The sequence below is a fragment of the Myotis nattereri genome, assembly GCF_964212035.1.
Source record: "Myotis nattereri genome assembly, chromosome: 3".
NCBI lineage: Eukaryota > Metazoa > Chordata > Mammalia > Chiroptera > Vespertilionidae > Myotis > Myotis nattereri.
The window spans coordinates 22,085,953-22,107,758 of NC_138077.1; the positions used below are offsets into that span (position 1 = coordinate 22,085,953).

The 21,806-nt window shown below is 41.0% G+C and overlaps 1 protein-coding gene across 4 annotated transcripts in view; it reads right to left on the bottom strand.

Moving 5' to 3' along the window:
• VEPH1 (ventricular zone expressed PH domain containing 1) overlaps nt 1–21,806 on the bottom strand; it is a 213,508-nt gene that overhangs the window by 170,630 nt on the left and 21,072 nt on the right. For all 4 annotated transcript variants that reach the window (XM_081086676.1, XM_081086677.1, XM_081086678.1 and 1 more), the window contains exon 4: nt 12,290–12,464. In XM_081086676.1, coding sequence (XP_080942802.1) covers nt 12,290–12,464 — 175 coding nt within the window. The remainder of the gene's footprint in view (nt 1–12,289; nt 12,465–21,806) is intronic.

Genomic DNA, 21,806 nt, shown 5'->3' on the forward strand with positions numbered 1-21,806 from the left:
TGGGTCCACCTAAAGACAGGGCCTGAACAGCCACAGGTCATATCCTATTCATGACATTTGGAAAGTTGGGCCTGGAGGAATTATCAAAGTACATTTTGTAACCAAATAGCTTGGTGTCCTCAGGCAAGTTACTTAACTCCTCTGAGTCTTCTCAGTAAAAGGAGGGAGTTGGACTTTTGATACCTTTTAGCAATAAAATTCCATGAATCTAGGAATCTTTGAGGATGCTTATGGGTCAGTATAGCTTCATTCTACCTGTGAGACTCACAAAACCAGACTGATGGCTCTCAAAGAAAATTGCAATTATGAGCTTATAGGACAGTCTCAGACCCATGGAGATAACATAATTCAAGGTTGCAGCCACACTATGCAAATCCCTGTTTAGCCATTGTCTATATAATTTGAATGCTTAGCTCAGTGGTTCTCAACCTTCCTAATGCCACGACCCTTTAATACAGTTCCTCATGTTGTGGTGACCCCCAATTTCATTGTTACAAATTGAACATAATTAAAGCATAGTGATTACTCACAAAAACAATATGCAATTATATATGTATTTTCTGATGGTATTAGGCGACCCCTGTGAAAGGGTCGTTCGACCCCAAAGGGGTCGCGACCCACAGGTTGAGAACCACTGGCCTTAGCTGAAAGAAGAAATATTGGACCCAGCCTTAAGCAGAGAGTTAGGAATGCTTTCAATTCCTTCCCACATTTCAGCATGAATTATGTTTGTGCAAGAGACCCAAGATGATTCAGGCCAAGATATATGCAAACACATATGCTGACAGGTTCACTGTAAGTGAACTTAACATTTTTTACAGGAATCACATGTGGATGGCAGAGAAAAGAAATAAATCGAAGAAAATAATTTTAGGATTACAAAAGTAGAAATTTCATTTGCTACATTAGTAAGTCTGGGTAGTTGTTCCAGAGAGTTCTAATTGGTCCCTGATATCCATTTCCCCCTCTTTTCCTAAGTAATAGAATTCTGGTTTTAATGGCACATATGGCCACTGTGAGTAAAGCCTATATTTTACAGCATTAATTGCAGCTAGATGTGGCCATATGACTAAGTTCTGGCTGACATTGAAATATTGAATGTGATTCTCTTTCCCTTCCTCCTCTCACTGATTGGAATGTGGCAATGATGGCTGGACTCTCAGCAGCCATCCTAGACCATGAAATGCATTGTAACCATGGAGAAGAAGCCTGGCTCCCCAGTGATGTAAAGTTTCCTTGCCAGCCCTGAGCTGCCTGTCCCTGAACTTCTTTTACATGAGAGAAAAATGAACTTCTAACTTCTTTAACCCACTATTGATTGTCTACCTAATCTAATCCTTATCCAGGAGAGCAATTCTTTTTAAATTAAAAAGACCATGTACTTTATTTTCTCAAAATGCTCACAGGCCTGCTATGTTCATTGCAGTATTATTTACAAAGGCCAAGATTTGGAAACAACCCAGGTATCCATTGAGAGACAAATGGATCAAAAGATGTGTCATATATTTAAAATGGAGTATTACTCAGCCATGAAAAAGAGTAAAATTTTGCAATTTGCAACAACATGGATGGACCCAGAGGATATTATGCTAAGTGAAATATGAGACAGGAAGACAACTATCATATGATTTCATTTATATGTGGAACCTAAGAAACAAAACAACAATAAAACAACAACAACTGGAAACAAACTGAAGGTTGCCAGGAGTGGGGGTGGGGGTGGGGGTCGGGGGATGAACAAGAAAGTGAAAGGTATTAAAAAGTCTTATGAACTGCCAGTTATAAAATTAGTCACAGGGATATAATGTACAGCTTAGGGAATATAGTCAATAGTATTTTAATAACTAAGTATGGTCCCAGATGGATACTAGTCTTAATGTGATCTCTCCACAAGGTATATAAATGTCTAATTACTATGTTGTATACCTGAAACTAATATCATATTGTATGTCAACTATAATTTAAAAAAAATTTTAAAACTATAGGCTATACTTAGAAAATGCATTTTACAAATGCTCAGAAAGTTGGTAGGCTATCTGACTTTTTTTTTTTTTTTTTTTTTTACTAATAGCACTTAAAGGGTTTAAAAATACATGGTGACAGCAAGAAATGTGTAAAACTGAGATAAAATATTTTAAAAAATTAGTATGCTGGCTTAGTTTAGCACATTCATTCATCAAAATGGTTGCTATGGGCATCGTCATATTATGGCATAGTAAAATAATTGTGCAAGATGGTTCAAGTTATTAGGAAGAAACCTATAATATGTTATATATGTGAAGAATAAAATATACTATGTGTGTACTAGGGTGACCAACAGTCCTGTTTGCCTAGGATTGTCCCAGCTTTAGTACTGAAAGTTCCATGTCCCAAGAAACCCTTCAGCTCCAGGCAAATTCTGACAGTTTGTCACTTTGTCACTTGAGTAGATACATATGTATGTCAGTCGAACAACTTTTTTGCAGGGATAATATATGAACAAAACAGAGTTGCTATATCTTCCTTGTCTATTATAATATAAACTAGAGAACGGGTGCACGAATTCATGCACCAGTGCGGTCCCTTGGCCTGGCCTGTGGGATCAAGCTGAAACTGACTCTCCGACATCCCTGGATGGGTCCTGGATTGTGAGAGGGCGTAGGCCAGACTGAGGGACCACACTGGTGCACGATCAGTGCAGGGGAGGGACATGGGAGGTTGGCCAGCTGGGGAGGGGCCACGGGAGGGCTCCAGGGTGTGCCCAGCACCTCTCACTCAGTCCTGATCAGCCAGACCCCAGCAGCAAGCTAACCTACCAGTTGGGAGCGTCTTCCCACTGGTGGTCAGTGCACATCATAGCGACTGGTCGACTGGTCAACTGGTGAGCAGCCTTAGTATATCATTAGCATATTACACTTTGATTGCTTGAATGGATGACCAGACACTTAGCATATTAGGCTTTTATTATATAGGATTCATTTATAATGGCTTCATGCACCAGTGCGGTCCCTTGGCCTGGCCTGTGGGATCAAGCTGAAACTGACTCTCCGACATCCCTGGATGGGTCCTGGATTGTGAGAGGGCGTAGGCCAGACTGAGGGACCACACCGGTGCACGATCAGTGCAGGGGAGGGACATGGGAGGTTGGCCAGCTGACTATATTTTAAATTCCTTTAAAATATAGTCAGAAGACTTGATTACTAAGAATCGTAGATCTTAGTAATTAAGTAATTACTTAATTAACTTCACTTTAACAAAGAATTAGATTTGTAAACAAAGAAGAAATTATAACTGAAATTTTATTTCACCAAAATTTTATATTATAAAGCTCTTCTTTGAGAAGCTTACTAAGGCGAAATGTTTCCAGAACTATCTTTTAGCCACTTAAGAAATAGTACTTGTGATGTTAAAAATCTTGGTCAAAGTAATGTATATGTTCATTTAAATGTTCTATATTCAGTGAACTTGAAAACTGAAATTGCTGACACTTACATTTAGTTTTATAAATCTGATGTGTAGAGGAAAGCTTGCTGGGCTTCCGGTTAGAAATCCAGTATTTAAAACTTAACACCATTACCTACTAACTATAAGAAGTCAAGCCTGCCAACTAATCTTTGTGAGTCTCAAATTAGCCAATAAATTAGGGATACCAGGACTTACCTACTTTGCTGAAGGGCTATTATGAAAATGACATAAAAACAAAAAACAGATAATGTATCTAAAAGTGCTTCCTTAGCCATAAAATAATATTTGAAATAAAAGAGTTATCTTGAAAAAAGTTTTCCCAAGTCATTCCCAGAGGATTAAATAGAAAATAAGTACACAAACAACAATACAAACGAATAATATAAAGATTCCTTTACATTGTGGCTAACTCATTCAGAGCTCAGCACCTAGATGCTCATTCCTAGGCAGGCCTTATTCTACTTCACAGCACCATCTGCTGGTGGAGTCAAAAAGGTGCAAACTCTGGCTAGCACCTGATCCAACATTTGGTTAACAACTCAGATCCTTTTGTTTCAAAAGATGTCTCTATTTATTAATCCACATTTAGGTTGGCTTTTTACAACATTATATTTAATATTTAATATTTCCCTATGTATATAAATATTCAGGTTGAATATTCTTAATAAGGTTGGTTGGTCACCTATTTCCTAGAATATTTGGTTAATAAATTCTTTCCCAACAATCTGTAATATGGTGGGTGAACTGAAAACCTTTTCTTTTAAGAATAATTGTATTATGAATTTTTAATGGCTAAGTATCTCCTAGGGATTATTAAACTCCACAAATTGCTATGGTTCTGCCTTTAATATGGGCCTGGCACATGGCATATGATTGTTAATGATGACAACAAGGATGATGGTATTAAGAGGAATCATAGTAACCATGATGAACTATGGTATGGCATTGTGCAAAAGTATATCTGTTTTGTCTATTTAAGCTCATTTCTACCCTAGGTGGTACATGTTGTTACTGCCATTATAGATGGCAGGGGGTCAATTTGCTATCTCCATGTCTTCTGAGGCAGCTCACTAATCAGTGCTTTGAATTTTCTCTGACATCGAGAAATAAATGAGGTGAATTCATCATAACTAACTCGACAGTTTTTTTAGGCTGTTGCCAATAAGGAAGGAATTTGGACTCCTGCTGAGACAATATTACATTTTCATTCCAAAGACTTTCTACTTAAGCCTCAACTCATTTGAGGTCATCTTGTTGCTTGTGCCAGCGGACCATGTAAAAGGCATATGGACAAAGAGACATAGTATTTCCTTATTATGACCACAGATTCAGAAATGCAAAGGAAGGGACATCACTGCTTTAGTTGTGATACCAGTTGCATCACAGAGTTCCAAACCAAAAGCCCGCACGTAATCCCTTAGAGTTGAGAGACCCTAGGGGTTTCCAATCATATTCTTATCTGGTGTGAAAGATAAGCATTAGTTATGCTTTTATAATCCAACTAGAGGCCCAGTGCACAAAAATTTGTGCACTCTGGGGGTCCCTCAGCCTGGCCTATGCCCTCTTGCAGTCTGGGACCTCTCGGAAGATGTCCACCTGCTGGCTTAGGCCCACTCTCTGGGGGATAGGGGCCAAGCTGGCAGTCAGACATCCCTCTGGCAGCCCGGGAGCCTTCGGGGGATGTCCACTTGCCAGCGGGGAGCAGACCTAAGCTGCAGTCGGACATCCTTAGTGCTTCTGAGGAGGTGGGAGAGGCTCCTGCCACCACTGCTGTACTGGCAGCCATCAGCCCGGCTTGTGGCTGAGCAGAGCTCCCCCTGTGGGAGTGCACTGACCACCAGGGGGCAGCTCCTGCATTGAGCATCTGCCCCCTGGTGGTCAGTGTGTGTCATAGTGATCAGTCATTCCTAGTCCTTCTGCTGTTTGGGTCAATTTGCATATTGCCCTTTTATTATATAGGATAGAGGCCTGGAGCATGGGTGGGGGCTGGCTGGTTTGCCCTGAAAGGTGTCCTGGATCAGAGTGGGGGTTCCGCTGGGGTGCCTGGCCAGCCTGGGTGAGGGGCTGATAGCTGTTTGCAGGTTGGCCACACCCCCTTTAGGGTGGGGTGTCCCCACTGGGGTGCCTGGCCAGTCTGGGTGAGGGGCTGAGGGCCATTTTCAGGCTGGCCAAGCCCCCAGGCGACAGAAGCTCCAGGCCACTCCTTTTATTCTTTATTCCTGGATTTATGTACCTTCTATAATTGAAACTTTGTAGCCTTGAGTGGAGCTCAGAGCCGGCCAGGGTGGGCAGGAAGCTTGGCTTCCTCCATTGCCAGGGGCAACCCAAGCCTCCTGCTCATTCCAGCTCTGTGGCCACGGCTGGCTGAAAGCAGGTATCTGGGGTTTATTTATCTTCTATAATTGAAACTTTGTTGCCTTGAGTGGAGCTGGCCACAGCAGGCGGGAAGCTTGGCTTCCTCCATCACTGGGCAACCAAGCCTCCTGCTCACTCCAGCTCCGTGGCTGCCGGCCACCATCTTGGTTGGGTTAATTTGCATATAGTCGCTCTGATTGGCTGGTGGGCATGCCTTAAGGTATAGCGAAGGTACGGTCAATTTGCATGTTTGTCTTTTATTATTGTAGCTACCGGGCAGGTTCCACAGAGCATCTTCACATGACAAAGAACAAGTTTGGAGAATTACTCAGGACCACAGAAAAAAATTCTCCCATGCTGAAAAGGCTCTGATGCTACAAAATATGAAATTACCTCTTTGCCCTAGCTGGTTTGGCTCAGCGGATAGAGCATCAGCCTGCGGACTCAAGGGTCCCAGGTTCAATTCCAGTCAAGGGCATGTACCTGGGTAGCAGGCACATCCCCAGTAGGGGTGTGCAAGAGGCAGCTGAATCGATATTTCTCTCTCATCGATGTTTCTAACTCACTATCCCTCTCCCTCTCCCTTCCTCTCTGCCTAAAAATCAATAAAATATATTAAAAAAATTACCTCTGATATGACTTAAACAGGAACCATGGGGAGTGGGCCTAAGCCGTCAGGTCTCCTGGATTAGAGAGGGCCCCCAGATTGGAGGGGGTGCAGGTTGGGCTGAGGGACTCACGCCCGTACACTGGGCCTCTAGTCCATTATAAAGATTCCACTGCCATCTGAAATTTCCATATATGCATAGATGCCTATCTTGCCTCTTTATTCTATTCCTTGGGCTACTTGCCTGTCCTTGCACCAGCGCTACACCATTTTAATTACAGATTCTTTTTGACTTATGAAGGGTTTATGTCATGATAAACTCACCATAAATTGAAAATATCATAAGGCAAAAATGCATTTAATAGACCTAACCTACTGAACGCCATAGCTTAGCCTAGCCTTCCTTAAGTGTGATCAGAACACTTCCTTTAGCCAGCCTACAGTAGGGCAATTATGTTGAATTTCATCTCAAGAGTAATTGCCTTCCTCTTCTCACTAGAAGCAGGAGACAAATGGGAATTTTGTAGACATGATGGGATGTGAAAACACAAAGCACAAGATCCAAAATAACCCTGGCAACATAATATCCTGTAGAGGATCAGTTGTTTTCCCTCATGTTCTCATGGCTGACTTGAAGCTGTGGTTCACAGTTACTGCCCAGCATCAGGAGAGTATTGTACTGCATACGGTTAGCCCAGGAAAAGATTGAAGTTCAAAGTTCAATGTTTGGTTTTTACCAAATGTGTCCCACTTTCACTGGTAGAGTCAGGGACTGTCTGTATTATGACTTTACAATGTCTTGATATCTGGAAGTTGCTGGCTCCCTCTCCTCCCCAAACTTCCCCATTTTCTCCTGCAAAATTGCTTTGGCTACCTGTTCCAGTGTATCTTACTTGTGATTTTAAAATAAGCTTTTCATTTTTCATGGAAATTTTTGAGGGGATTTTATTTCGTTGCATTTATGGATTAATATAGAGAAAATTGATGTTTGCTACATCAAGTTGTCCCATCCATGAACATGGTTTATTGCTCTATTTGGTTATTTTTATTTAATTACTTTCAATAAAGTTTTATTATTTTATTTTAAAAAATCACACATCTTTTTCTCTAGGTATCTTTTATTTTGTTACTTTAATATTTTTAATATTATATTTTAACTTTGTTATTACTGGTCTACAGGAAAACAACTGGTTTCTATAAGTTTATCTCTTTTTCAGCAACTTCATTTAAATTTCTCTTATTCTGCCCAAGAATTGACAAGAGAGTTTTTAGATTTTCTGCTATAGGTGGTCATATTTTTGAGAAATAATAATTGTTGTCACTTTCTTTCTGATTCTCATAATTAGGATCATAAAGTGCCATAGTAAATGGAAGTAGATTTAGTGGCATTCTTGTCTCATTCCTGACTTTAAAAAAGTGCTTCTAATGTTTCATATGTGTGTGTGTGTGTGTGTGTGTGTGTGTGTGTGTGTGTGTATATATATATATATATATATATATATATATATATCCTTGAAAGTATATTTTTTATCAGTTTAAGAAGTTTTCCATAATGTATAGTTTGCAAAATTTTTTCATGAATTGATACTAAACTTTGTGAATCCTCATCTGAGGATATTTTTCCATTGATTTTTAGAGAGAGTGGAAGAGACAGAGAGACACACACACATTGATTGGTTGCCTCCCACATGAGCCCCACCAGGGCCAGGGTATGTGCCCTTGATGGAGATCCTTCAGGCTGCAGGCAGACCCTCTATCCACTGATCCAAACTGATTAGGGCAAATTGGTACTGAACTTTAGGAGATGCTTATTGATCATATAACCTTTTTTCCCTTTAGTCTTTTACTGTGGGAAATTATATTTTGAATATTAAGCCATCCTTGCATTTCTTGGAATAAATTCAACTTAGTCATTATGAATTTTATAAAATGAGGATAATAATAGTTTGTCCCTCATAAAATATTAGAAGAATTATATGAGTTAAAATATCAGAACCTGGTATAGAGAAAGCACTCAGCAAATGTATACTATTTTTACCTTTAAGCATTGCTAGAGTCATTTTCCTAAAGTTTTTCTCTGTGATTTGTGTATCTATGTTTATAGTTGAGATCAGCCTGCATTTTCCTTTCTTATATTTTTCTTGTCATGGCTGTACTAGACTTGTGGAATTAGCTGGGGAATATACTTCTTTTCAATTATCTGGAAAAAGTTTAGATAATTATCCCTTATATATTTGTTCTCATTTGCCTATAACACTACATAGGATAGTTTTTGTTTTGCTTTTATTTGGTGGCTTGATTTAAAAATACTGATTCAACTGTCTGATTTCATATAGGGATATTCAGTTTTCTGTCTCCTTAGCTATCAGGTATAAATCAAGACAATACTCCTTCTTGCTGCAGGGTGGGTTCAGAGAATACAAAACAATTAAAGTCTAAACAAAATGAATATAATAAATTTGTGTTTACATTTAATGTAGAAGTAAACACTATTACTTATATATAATCATTAATAATGAGAAGTAGCAAAAAATGGCTTGGAAATATTGAAATATTTGCCTTCAAGGATAAATAGATAAGCTCATTTGACAGTCTCTCATGACTGATTTATAAGCATAAGGAGGCTTTTGGTTTGGAATCAGGAACAAACATGTATAGTAGAATTGAAAAAATATGATCAATAGAATAATATCAACCACGTATAAGGAGCAGTCACTACTGGTACACCACAAGGCTTGACTGGCCCTACCTGGCCTACGTTTTAAAATTAATGTTTTATAATGAAGGTAGAGTAGTTCTTTTCATAAAATTTACAGATGGCAAGAGCCTTGGAAAAACTACAGATACATTGAGATGAAAGAATCATTATCCAATTCCTTGGCATGCCAAAGCAGTGGGCTGAATGTATTAAGAAGAAAGTGAAAAGCAATAAAGGCTAACACTTACGTAAGGCTGCAAATGGGTATGTGACCCATGTCAGGTCAAACAGAGGCAGTGAGACTAGATATGGAGTTTCTTTTCCTTAATCAGTATTCCTGAGGATGTGAGCCGGATGCTGCAGAGGCCCATAATGTGGAGCATGAGAGTGGAATGACTCCACAGGAAGCAGAGCTGAGTAATAACTTTTGGGACCACCCCTGAGCCCTGAATCAAGCCACCTGGGAAGTCTGATATACTCATGCACTTTTTAGTCAGATGTTCCAGTGAGGAGTTTCTCCTCCTTCTGTTCCTTCTTCTAATTTTTCCTCTCCTCCTCCTCCTACTTCTCCTCCTTCTCCTGCTTCTTCTCTCTCTTCTTCTTCATTATTCTTGCCATTGTCACCATCATCATTAAGGCATTTATACCTGGGGTCTCTGTTACTTAAAGTACTACTAATTGGTAAAATGGGATAGCAATAGGACTCCTGTGATGGAATTATTGTGGGGATTAAATGATATAATCAGTATAAAGTGCTTAATATAGTATTTGGCTTAAAGAGAGCATGAAATAAATTTTACTCAATGTAGTTATGGTTATTATAATTATTATCATTCTCACTGAATGGATGACCACTTGGTGGGCATTCAAGCGTTGCCTGGGTAAATGTGCTAACTTATAATTAATGTCCCAAACTAAGATTCTATACTTCTATAATTCTACTCTTGTAATGTCAAATCAAACAACTGTAAACTTCAACATTTTCTGTAGAAGTAGAAATATGGGAGATTGAGGATTCAGATAATATAAGTCAAAAAGCAAGTTCTATAGGGGAGAAAACTATAAGTAAAGAAAAACGAAATCTTTCTGATGTCCCTAAGGCTGTTGTCAGGGTATATATAAACAAAAACTTGCAGAGCAGGAAACTTACTACTCAGAGACAGCAAGATCACTTCTGCTTTGAAGCTCAAAGTTTGATGTGCTCATGTGAGTGACTGTGGAGTTTACAGATATATCTGTCCTAAAAAATCTAAACCCTGAAATATGTAGTCCCAACTTTTCAGGTCAAATTATCATTTATTTTATGGTAATTTTTGTTGTGCCAGAGCAAATAAACCAAATCATTTGTTTATTTCAAATGCTTGCAGTGAATTAAGAAAGTATTTTGCATTTCAAAAGATTTTTTTTTTTTTGTCATTGAAAATGCATTTCAAGAAAGGGAAAAAACACTCAAATACATGACCTAAGCTTTTGGCAGCTACAAAGAGACAATTCAAAATTTTTTTCCATATATCAGTTACATACAAGTCTAACTATCATGGACTTAAAATGTGTGCGGTTTATAAGTGTTTTTAATTCCTATAAAATCTGTTCCAAATATATAACCAAGGTGGTGAAAAAAACATAATTGCTTTTCTGGGCTTTTAGCGAATTTAATACGTAAAAAGTGAAATTAGCATTCAATGCTGTGGCCAAGAGAATGATACTGACTAGTAATATCAATGAAAAATCTTTAGAGGGGCACAGGGAGGGTGATAAACTTACACTGTCGTGGATGGAGTTCAGATATATCTGGACATCTGGCAGACCATTGGGGTAGCTGGCCAATGTCTTGGGGGGGGGGGTGGGTGAGGGTTGGGGTCCTAAAAACTCTTCTTAGGAATGTTTGGTACAATCAACAGAACCTTAGTCCTTGGGGGGTGATAGGCATTTTGAGAACTGGAGAACTACTTTTTTGCTAGCCCAACTCTTGGGTCAATAGTGGAGCCCAGAGAAGAGACAGTTTAAGACAAAACAGAACAGTCTGTTGCCCCGTCTATTGACTTGGTCCCACAGTTTGGCACTGAGAGCCAAGCAACCTTGCTCTGGGGCCCCTCCACCAAAATGTGACACCAAGGAGAAAGACGGGTGTTCTCCCCGATCCTGCCACATGGAATTAGTGGACTGAGGACTGGTGCCTCCTGACCTTCAAGAGGAGCAGTGCAAAAGGACAGGCAGGCAGGGCAGTGTGGAATGGAGTCTGTTCCTGGGACCTTGATGGCAGCAGCCATGGAGTTTGCTGAGCACAGGATGGTAGAGGTGGAACCCACCACAGCAGGCCCTGTCAGGAAGCATGGAAAGGACAGCAGCAGAGGCACGTGGACTGGCTGGACATCACAGCAGAAAGAGAGCACACGTAGGACTCCCTTGGGAACTCTACGAAATACTTTTTCTGGAAGCATTTTACAGGGATTGACATTCAACTTGAACATGTAGGAAGGGACGTGTAGGCCAAGATACTCATGGACCTCATACAGCTTTATTAATGGGCAGTGGGGACAATTTGGTGCATATCCAATAATGCCATATATTCTTCTCTTATCCCAAATTAAAGGCAAACAAACATGGTTTCTGATAGATCTGAAAGCAAAGGAAAAAACACAAGGCAAAGAAAATATTTTGACTGGACTAAACTTGATCTCTTTCATTCAAATGTAAAACAGTTAACAGAGGTGTCCTGATTTGAGTTTTTATGATAGCATTGAACACAAATCAACCCCCAACAATGTTCACATTTAAGAAGTCTTTACACATTTTCTGGTGTAATTGATGTAACCTTTCTTGCCTTTGGAAACCAAAGGAAGAAGAGGTTTTTCATCTGCCACCGATGGCAGTACAGACAGACAGGCTTATCATAGTCGGTAGATGGACAAGGTGAGCAGAAGCATAGAACACAGTTCTCTACACTGAGATATGTAGAGTTGGAAGCTTACAATGTAGCTAATGAGCCCAAATAATTCATCTGCCCAGTAAAGAGACACAGACGCAGCCAGCCCAAGGAACCTTACCCGTGTTCACAAGTCAACTAGTGGTAAAGCAGAGACTCTAAGGTACCTCTCAGTACTCTAGGTCTCACTTTCCACACCCTGAAAACACTTCTAAATGACTCCTAACACGTGTCCCCAAGCTCAGCCTTCACACCGTACCTTGGAGTATGCTCTTCACTATGACTTCTGTGTGATCAGCCAGGAGATCCGCCTTGGTGATTGCAGCCAGGGACAAGTAGTTGGACATATTCCTACACAGTTCTTTGTTGCTTCTGTGGAGGAATTTCACTGCAATGGGGATGGCTAGTGCCATCACAGGGGGCCGGTTGTAATTCTGAGGAAATGTAAGGAAACAACATATAGCAAGAGGCTCATTACCAGTATTTATTCATTCATCCAAGAAATATTTCTTGAGCTAAGCTCTCAAAGTGCAGGCATTAAAACAAAGGCCTCCACCCTGCTTTCATTGAATTTGGGAACTTTTGTCCTTATAGGGAGACTTAAGGGCAAACAGGCAATTCATAGCATAGACTCATGAGAGTCAGGATAGGCAAAGTGCAGGGTACTAATCAAGCAAAGAAGGAGCACCCAACCCCGTCTTGCAGGTGGTGTCTGGAAAGACTTCATGGAGCAGGTGATGTCCTAGTTGAGATCTAGTGGATGAATAAGAAATGGCCGGGTGGTGGCAAGAAAAAGAGTGAACAGAAGGAAAAAAGCACATGTGGAGGCACAGGGGTGAGAGAGGTTGTGCATTTAGGTAACTGTAAATCGTTCAGTATGACTGGAGTGTGGTACATGTGGAAAAACTGGGAGGTGAGAGAAGGGACTGGAGAGGTAAATAGGGGTGCAATGATGAAAGGGGTTTCGAATTGATCATTAGGGTGATCAGGAGTCATTGATGAGAAGAGTAACATCAGATTGATGCTGAAGAAATTGCTTTCCAACTGTATCTTAACTGAAGTTTCAGTTAATGAAATTCAGAAGAAAAAAAATGAATGAACAGAAGACTAAAATATAAAGAAAATTTGATCCTAAAATAATTATCTTCTTGATTTACTTTGTCACAGAGCATCAATATCTTACACATAATAATTTTATCAGCATTTAATTACCTAATTTGGGAATAATATTTGAAAAATCCAAGTTATTTTCTTTAAAGTGAATGGTATGTCTTCACTACCATCAACCATTCTGACCATTCTACCCCTTAGGGTAAATATAAAGCAAAACTTGGACAGTGCACAATGTTTTTGGGAAGCTGACTTCATGTTATATTAGAAATAAAAAGTTGCCCTAACTGGTTTGGCTCAGTGGATAAAGCATTAGCTTGCAGACTGAAGGGTCCCAGGTTTGATTCTGGACAAGGGTATATACCTTGGTTGGGGGCACATCTCCAGTTGGGAGTGTGTAGGAGGCAGCTGAATCGATGTTTCTCTCTCATCGATGTTTCTAACTCTCTATCCCTCTCCCTCTCCCTTCCTCTCTAAAAAATTATTAACATATGTATATTTTTTTAAAAAAGTGGTTGCTTTTCTCAAACTGTTAATGTGAAAAGTGCTATAGCTTTCCTCAGAGAATTATCCCCTCTAATACCTCCCACAATTCTGGGTTTATAGTAGGTATTCAATAAACATTTGTCAAATTGAATGACTAATGAAAAACATGTTATAGTTGTCACTGAGTACATAATGTGGTAGGAAAGGAGGAGGGGGTGGCATCTTCCCTCTTGCTGGCATCACGCATGGACAGCAATGGCCCAGTGTGAGCCCAACACCCCAGTGCCATTCATTTTCACAGATGGTTGGACAGGTGAGTTGATGCACACTTCTTAGCAGATTCCAGCTTCTACAGCCATCATCTCAGGTACTTCTAATGCACACATTCTGCCCTTGATTACAAGGATGGTCAAATGACTCAGACATTGGTCAGAGATTTACATTTTCCTGGTCCAAATGATGGGTTCAGGGATGAGCAAGCTATCCTATCTAATAATAGAGAAACATGGTAATTAACCATAAATTTGCAGCCAGGCAGCTGAAGCGAACAGGAGGCTTGCTTGCTCCGGTGATGGAGGAAGCCAAGGTTCCCTGCCTGCCGCTGCTGGGTTCTGAGCTCCGGATGCAACAATGTTGCAATTATAGAACCTAATGCAATTATAGAACCTAAAGCAGGAACCCCAGGTACCTGCTTTCAGCTGGCAACAGCCTCAGAGCTGGAGCCGGCTCTCAGCTCCAGTGACAGCTATAGAAGGTAAATAAATCCCAGAATAAAGAAAAAAAGAAAAAAGGAAAGGCTGGGAGCGTCAGTCGCCCACCAGCCTGAAAACAGCCCTCAACCGCTCACCCAGACTGGCCAGGCACCCCAGTGGGGATCCCCACCCTGAAGGGGGTGTGACCAGCTGCAAACAGCCATTCAGTCCGTCATCAAGGCTGACCAGGTACCCAAGTGGGACCCCCACCCGGATCTGGGACACCCTTCAGGGCAAACCAGCCGGCCCCTACCCATGCACCAGGCCTCTATCCTATATAGTAAACGGGTAATATGCAAACTGACCCTAACAGCAGAAGGACTGGGAATGACTGATCACTATGACACACACTGACCACCAGGGGGCAGATGCTCAATGCAGGAGCTGCCCCCTGGTAGACAGGTCGCTCTCACATGGGAGGAGCTCTGTTCAGCCACAAGCCAGGCTGATGGCTGCCAGTATAGCGGTGGTGGTGGAAGCCTCTCCTGCCTCCTCAGCAGCGCTAAGGATGTCCGACTGCAGTTTAGGCCTGCTCCCTGCTGGCAAGTAGACATCCCCCGAGGGCTGCTGGGCTGCCAGAGGTATGTCTGATTGCCATCTTAGGCCCAATCCCCTGGGGAGCGGGCCTAAGCCAGCAGGTGGTCATCCCCTGAGGGGTCCCAGACTGCGAGAGGGCACAGGCCAGGCTGAGGGACCCCCTCCCCCCGAGTGCACAAATTTTTGTGCACCGGGCCTCTAGTTCAATTATAATTAAGGAGCATTAAGGGCTCTATGAAACAGATTATATTTTCTGAAGATTCAAGGTATTGAGAATACACAATGGAGTAGCTGCTACCATCCTGTGACCTCAGAATTTGTTTGACATTCAAGGCAATATGGTCCTATCTGAGAGACAAGTTAAGGAAAACCAGTTCCTGGTGACATCATTTGAGCCCCATCCATTAAACTACCTTAGGCCAGTTCTAGCCCTAAATTTTTTAAAGTGAGCCAGTTAAGTCTCTTGTGCCTAAGTTTTTTTTTTTCACTCAGTCCCTAGAAACAAAAATAGACCTGCTAAACCCTTAATCTATTCTTGTAGTTTCAGCCATTTTTCTGACTCAAGGGTCAATCTGACTTCTGAACAGAGACAATAGATATTCAACAACATAATCTGACATTCCACCATGAAGTCAGCCATACTGAATGCTCTGACACTGTTCCTTGGTGACAAATCATGTCTATATAGCAGTTTCACTTACTGGGTCTCTGTCCTAACGTCTTAGAGCTCCCAAAACTCTATAACTATCAAGACCATGGCCAGCAACCTACTTCTCTGATACTAGGCTTTGCCTTTATCTAGTGATAAATTGGGCCTGATAGGACCAGGCCAGTGGTTGGCAAAATTCGGCTCTTGAGCCACATGCTGCTCTTTGGCCCCTTGAGTGTGGCCACGAAGTTTCAATTGCACTGTACCTGCGTGCCCGCACGTGGTATTTTGTGCAAGAGCCACACTCAAGGGACCGCAGTTTACTGACCACTGGACTAGGCCATTACTAGTATGATGAACTATGAGGCCTCCCTGAGTGGCTGGCTACTCCCCTCACGTTAGCTTTGGAATTCTGGGTGTGTGCATGATCAACCACACAGAATTCTCAGATCCACTGACGCTAACTTTTACCAAAGGATTTCTTTTTGGTGCATAATCAGTCAGGCCAATATACTCATCCACATAAGCGTGTCTCCCAGGTCACACCTAGGGTAACCCATTTATATCATTAGGATATCAGGAACCAGATTACTAACCAGAGTTTTCACTCATGGGCACAAGATCAGAGGGGAGCAAAGAAAGATCCTGAGGCATATTTCATCTAGGCCATGTGAAACCTAAGTAAAATAACAGTCCTGCACTACAGCCAAATCACCATCTCTGGTGACTGGAGCTTTCCTGTTCATGAGCTTCAATCTCTACCCCCTGGGCAGAGCTGGACAAATGTGCCAAAACAATGATCCCACGCTGAGCATCCTGTTTTGTTGTTGACTTACTCTTCAGACATGTAGTGTTTAGAAAGGCCAATTTATGTGTCTATTTTCTCAATTATAATATTTTATCCCTGTGTCCTTGAGGTTATATTCATATCACCTGAATTAGAGCATTGGATGTTTTCCAAATCTCTCAGTCTTACTTATATAATTTCTTGGGTTGCCCCCATTGACAGCCAATTTCTCCATTTCGTGTGGACTTTTGCTAATTTAACTTTTAGGTGACACATCTTTGTCCCTGTGATGGCAGGTCAAAGCCCCCATTTTGAGAGTAGAACATAATGAGACAATTCTTCTCAGAGCTTTCCTACAATGAACTGCAGACCCAAGTCTTCTTTATCTGCTCTGAGTCCTTAGCCAAGGACAACTTTCAACTAGAGGGGTACACGTCTTCCATTAGAGCAGTGGTTCTCAACCTGCCTAATGCTGTGACCCTTTAGTACAGTTCCTCATGTTGTGGTGACCCCCCAACCATAAAATTATTTTCGTTGCTACTTCATAACTGTGATTTTGCTACTGTTATGAATCATAATGTAAATATCTGTTATGCAGGATGTATTTTCATTGTTACAAATTGAACATAAAGCATAGTGATTAATCACAAAAACAATATGTAATTATATATGTGTTTTCTGATGGTCTAAGGCGACCCCTGTGAAAGGGTCGTTCGACCCCCAAAGGGGTCGCGACCCACAGGTTGAGAACCGCTGCATTAGCGGCTTATGCCTCTAAGCACTTTACCTGCTCCTTGTTGAGAAACCGCAGTTGGAGGCAGTGGGAAGTACAACTCAGGTGTTTCCAACTAATTGTGAGCACAGGCACAGTGAAGGGTCCATGGAATTCAGTATTATCAGCAACTAATATTTTTGCACCTTGGACATGGACTAACACTTGCCAGCAACAATGAAATAACAGGATGTCTTAGCCAATTTGTTCATATTTTTTTTTTACCACAATTCTAGATGTTCTTGAGAAAAAGAGTGGGTAGCTGTTAAAGTTTTTAAAGTGTAGTTCCAAGGGAAATGTATAAAATTCCCTGAAAACTGTATAATATCATCATTTAACACACACACACACACACACACACAAATTTTAAAAAAACAAAAAGAACTTTAATACACTCAATTTTTCTGTTTCTCCCCGCCCCCCATAGGTCATCTGGAAACGTCTTAAATGATAGAAGGGAAACATGAAGCAAAAAGCAAATAGTTCATATAAACACTAAAGAATTGTCACCAAATTGCTCACAACCTCTAAACAGTGTCTAGACGGTTCCTAATGTATCAAGAAGCCAGGGGCACTGCTGACAGCAATGGGATATGAGTGAGGAGCTGGGAGGCCAAGATAAGGCTGGACAGACACAGGCCCTAGGACCTGACAGGTACTATACAACCTCCTTCCCACAGCTGAGCTTTGCTCTCAGGTGAAGCAAACGGAGTTGCTAATGCAGTAGATCGCAGGCCCGTGAAATTGTCTTATCACTAGGATTCCTTGGAGCACAGGAATGCTAATGCTAATGTGCCAAGAAAGGCCTATGAATACTCACACAAATAAACCACTTTAGCAGCAGCTGTTAATGCCAGAGCCTGTGAGAGATCTTGCCCCTCAGTGCAGACGTGAGCAGGCTGGTATGTGTATCATCTTACACACAACTCAGTGCCCAGTACTCAGGGAATAAAGTCAGTGAAATTCAGGGTAGAAATAAAGACATGTTCATGGGGACAGTTATATCTGACTGGAAAAGCAAAACAAGAGGCCCTTGTTCTATAGATGCCAAGAATTATATTTCTTAAATAGATTAGCACAAATTTGAGCTTTTGGTGGAGATTTTCCTTTTGAAAATGTACTTTGGGAACGTTTCCCAGGGTTTTAAGATTGAAAAGAATAAAGCTAAGTAGAAGAGATATTTATCTGAAATGATAGCAACTAAAAAGCTCTTTGGCCTTGAATTCAAGTAAGAGCCGTAAAAGAGTAGTCTCAAGAAATAGCAAATGTCATTTATTAAAATAGTTATTTTATGGTTATTCATCCGGCATCATTGATTAGATAATCAAATTAAATTTGAATTTACATAAAAAAATGCTTGGCTCTTAGTAGCACAGCCTTGTAAAATCTAGATGGCACGTACACCTAATTTTTCCCAGTATATTTTCTGCCACATAATCAGAACAGGGCTCAGGAACCTGGGGGTGTGTCCCAATCTCCTTTCATTTCATGCCACTGTTTCATGTGGCACTAACTGAAAAATAAGTATCATGGCCCACTCTGAAAGAAGGGCTATTGGTGTGGAAGCCAGAAAACAGCTATGTCTCTTAAACTATTTGTTCATTTGTTCACTCACTCATTCATTCAAAAAATATTATTTTGAGCACTGACTGTGTGCCATTCACCTGTTCTAGGTGCTGGGACTACATTTGTGAACAAAACAGAACTTATATTTTGGGGAGGGGACATAGGCAATGAACAATGGCTATAACAAGTAATTAAATTAATAGCCTTTTAGAAAGTGCTGTTTTAGAGTCTTCTGCAGATGATGCTTATGATGACACCAAAGTCAATACTCACGCAGCACTTTCTGTGTCCTATAGATTTTGTCTGTTTTTAAATGTCTACTCATTTAATCTGCTCAACAAACTTATGTGGCAAGTACTTTCGTCATCTGCATTTTACAGATGACTAAACAGAGGCACAAAAAGATTAATTTGCTCAAGATCACACTGCATGTGAATGGTAGGTAGAGCTGGGTTGCCTATTGGATAAACTTCTAAACCAGCATAACCAATCCTGCCCTAAGAGTTGCATTGGAAATGCTCTCAAAAGTGTCCAAAGCACTTTGCATGCAATGCCAATCAGGGGCTGATTTTGAATCTTCATGCAACATAACTGAGGAAGAAGAAATAAGACAACTGACGTGTGGAATCAAAAAGAATGGTCAGTGGAGTCCTCCTACAGAGAAAAAACAGATACTTTCTGATTTTCTAACAGTAGGATTTGGGGATTATTCCGATTCCTCCCTCCAGATAACCCCCTTGGGCAATCTCCCTCTCCATAGGGCTCATCAGCAGTGTGAGCAAAGATGAGGGAGATGAAATGCCCAGCTACCTTGACAACAGCTCTGCTAAGTGATTTGGTTGGAGAAGAGGCTGTAACTGCTCTAGAATCTCATTCTAGCCCACCAGCCATGTCAATGGTGATAAGCTCCTTGAGGTGCATTTTAATTTTTTTCAACCCTCTCCAGGTTTGGATTTATCCTACAATCTAATGTGGAGGGTGTCTTCCCCTTTATGATTTTTTGAGGGGCAAAGAAATAGGCATTGGCCAATCCTATGTAAAAACCAGGGCATAGAAAACTATGGTTTGAGATAGGCACTTCCAGAGAGTGGCTGGACCACACAGGGAGGTGGCTTTTACAATAAAAGATGTTCTTCAGGAGCAACCAAGTTGTTATGCCCATTTTACAGTTGGCAGCACAGAGCTTTGAGAGATAAAATAAGTTTTCTCTCACTTATGTAAGATCAAGAGCATCCGACTCTAAGGCCCTCAAGCTCTAAAGCTCTTTGCTATTCCACCTCTCAGCATCTCCTAAGGGAATCAGAATTTCAAACCGGAAGGTGATCTGGTTCATCCCCTATTTTCTAGATGATAGTTTGAGAGCCTTGTCTAAGGACTGAGGGTGGGCTGTTAAAGCATATCACCTAAGGCAAGAGATAGCAGAACCCAGAAGTGCATGCTGCGCAACTGTATGGATTTTATATTGAGGAATGTCTAACAGGTGAATTCTGGAATTTTATATTACTTTAAGGTTAATGTGGCAAATTCATAAATTTAGGGACAAAGAAAAAGAATTCGATACAGGGGTCAGCCAAAGTAGGTTTACAGTTGTGAGTGTACAAAACAGAGAGTTTATGCTTCTATCATTATTTACTAATTATTGTATTACTTATTTGTACAATCCACTTTTGTCCACCCCCTATAATTACTCATTAAAAGAGGAGTAAAAAAGGTCTTTTGGGGTAGATTGGAACAAGATCGAAAAAGGCAATTTTGGGGAAAATAAGACAGAAAGTTTTTGTGTGTGAGTGATATATTTAAATTTGAAATGACAATGAAATGGCCAGAAAAAAAAAAACATCAATTGAAATAGCCAAGGACATGGAAAGAACTGGTGGGCCTTTGCCTGCTGCAGGGATTGTCTGTTTGGGGAGATGGGGTGGATGGAGAGAAAATCGCTCTTTTTTATTGTTGTGCAAGCTAAAAATGGTAAGGCTGCCTTTTGAAAATTGATCTACTCTTTATTTTACTGAAAAACAAAACAAAACACAGAACAGAATATGAGTCATTTGGATTTATACACGGTTCCCACAAGAACCCAAATTACAAGTAGGATAAAAATCATCTTTTTGGCATTCATTGCGGGCCAAATAGTTCTCCTTAAAATTGGATGAAAGCTAAACGCCAGTGCTGTGACCACAGCCTTGCTTTGCTTCCTGGGCTCGCTTTCTGGTGTCGCATCCCCAGGGGTGGCCTGGACAAGTCTGCCTTTAGGTTTCCCCACTGTCCATTACAAAGCCGTCTGCCTCCTTGGAGGGCACATTAAGAACACCCTGTACCCACACTGTCCCTACAGGCTGGTGTCTCTTGTCCCTCTCAACCAAGAGGCCTATCCCTTTGTCCTTCTCTTTATCTCTTTCCAAAACTATCAGTGCTTGTCCTTGGGTCCCTAATCTCAACAATCTTACAAACTCATTTACAGAGTCACTGAGTCATTGACCGGCAGTAAGTTCGGCATTTTTATTTCTCAGAAGCATTTGCTTCCTCTTTCCCATCCCACCCCCAACTTTGAAGTAGAAGCCCTAACCCCTTACCCAGAATGAAACATCCCTTTTTATTAGAATTTAGGGCACTTGGAAGGGTAGCCTGCTCTTCTGACCTTGGTCTCGTTTCACAGATCTGGACTTTTGTACAAGTTGTTTTTTTCTGCCTGGAATGTCCTCTCACTCCACCATTTCTATTTGGTGAAATTCTTGCTTAGTGTCCATAACCCTTCCCAAAGGTGATCTCTATCCAGAAAATCTCCCTGACTCTCTAGAACTGGCTACCCCAGCAGCCACTACCCTCGTGAAGCTGCTGAGCCCCTGAAAGGGGAGTCCTCCAAAGTAAGACGTGCTAAGACGCACATTGGGTTTATAAACGTAGTAAAGTAAAAGATCTCACTAATTTTTATATTGATTACATGCTGAAATAATATTTTGGATATATTGAGTTAAGGAAAATATACTATCAAATCAATTTCATGTGTTCCTCTGTACTCCTTTTTAATGTGGCCACTAGAAAATTCCAGTGACATCGGTGGCTCATGTTTGTGGCCTGCATTCCATTTCCGTGGGTGGCACTGTGCTCGTGTCTAGA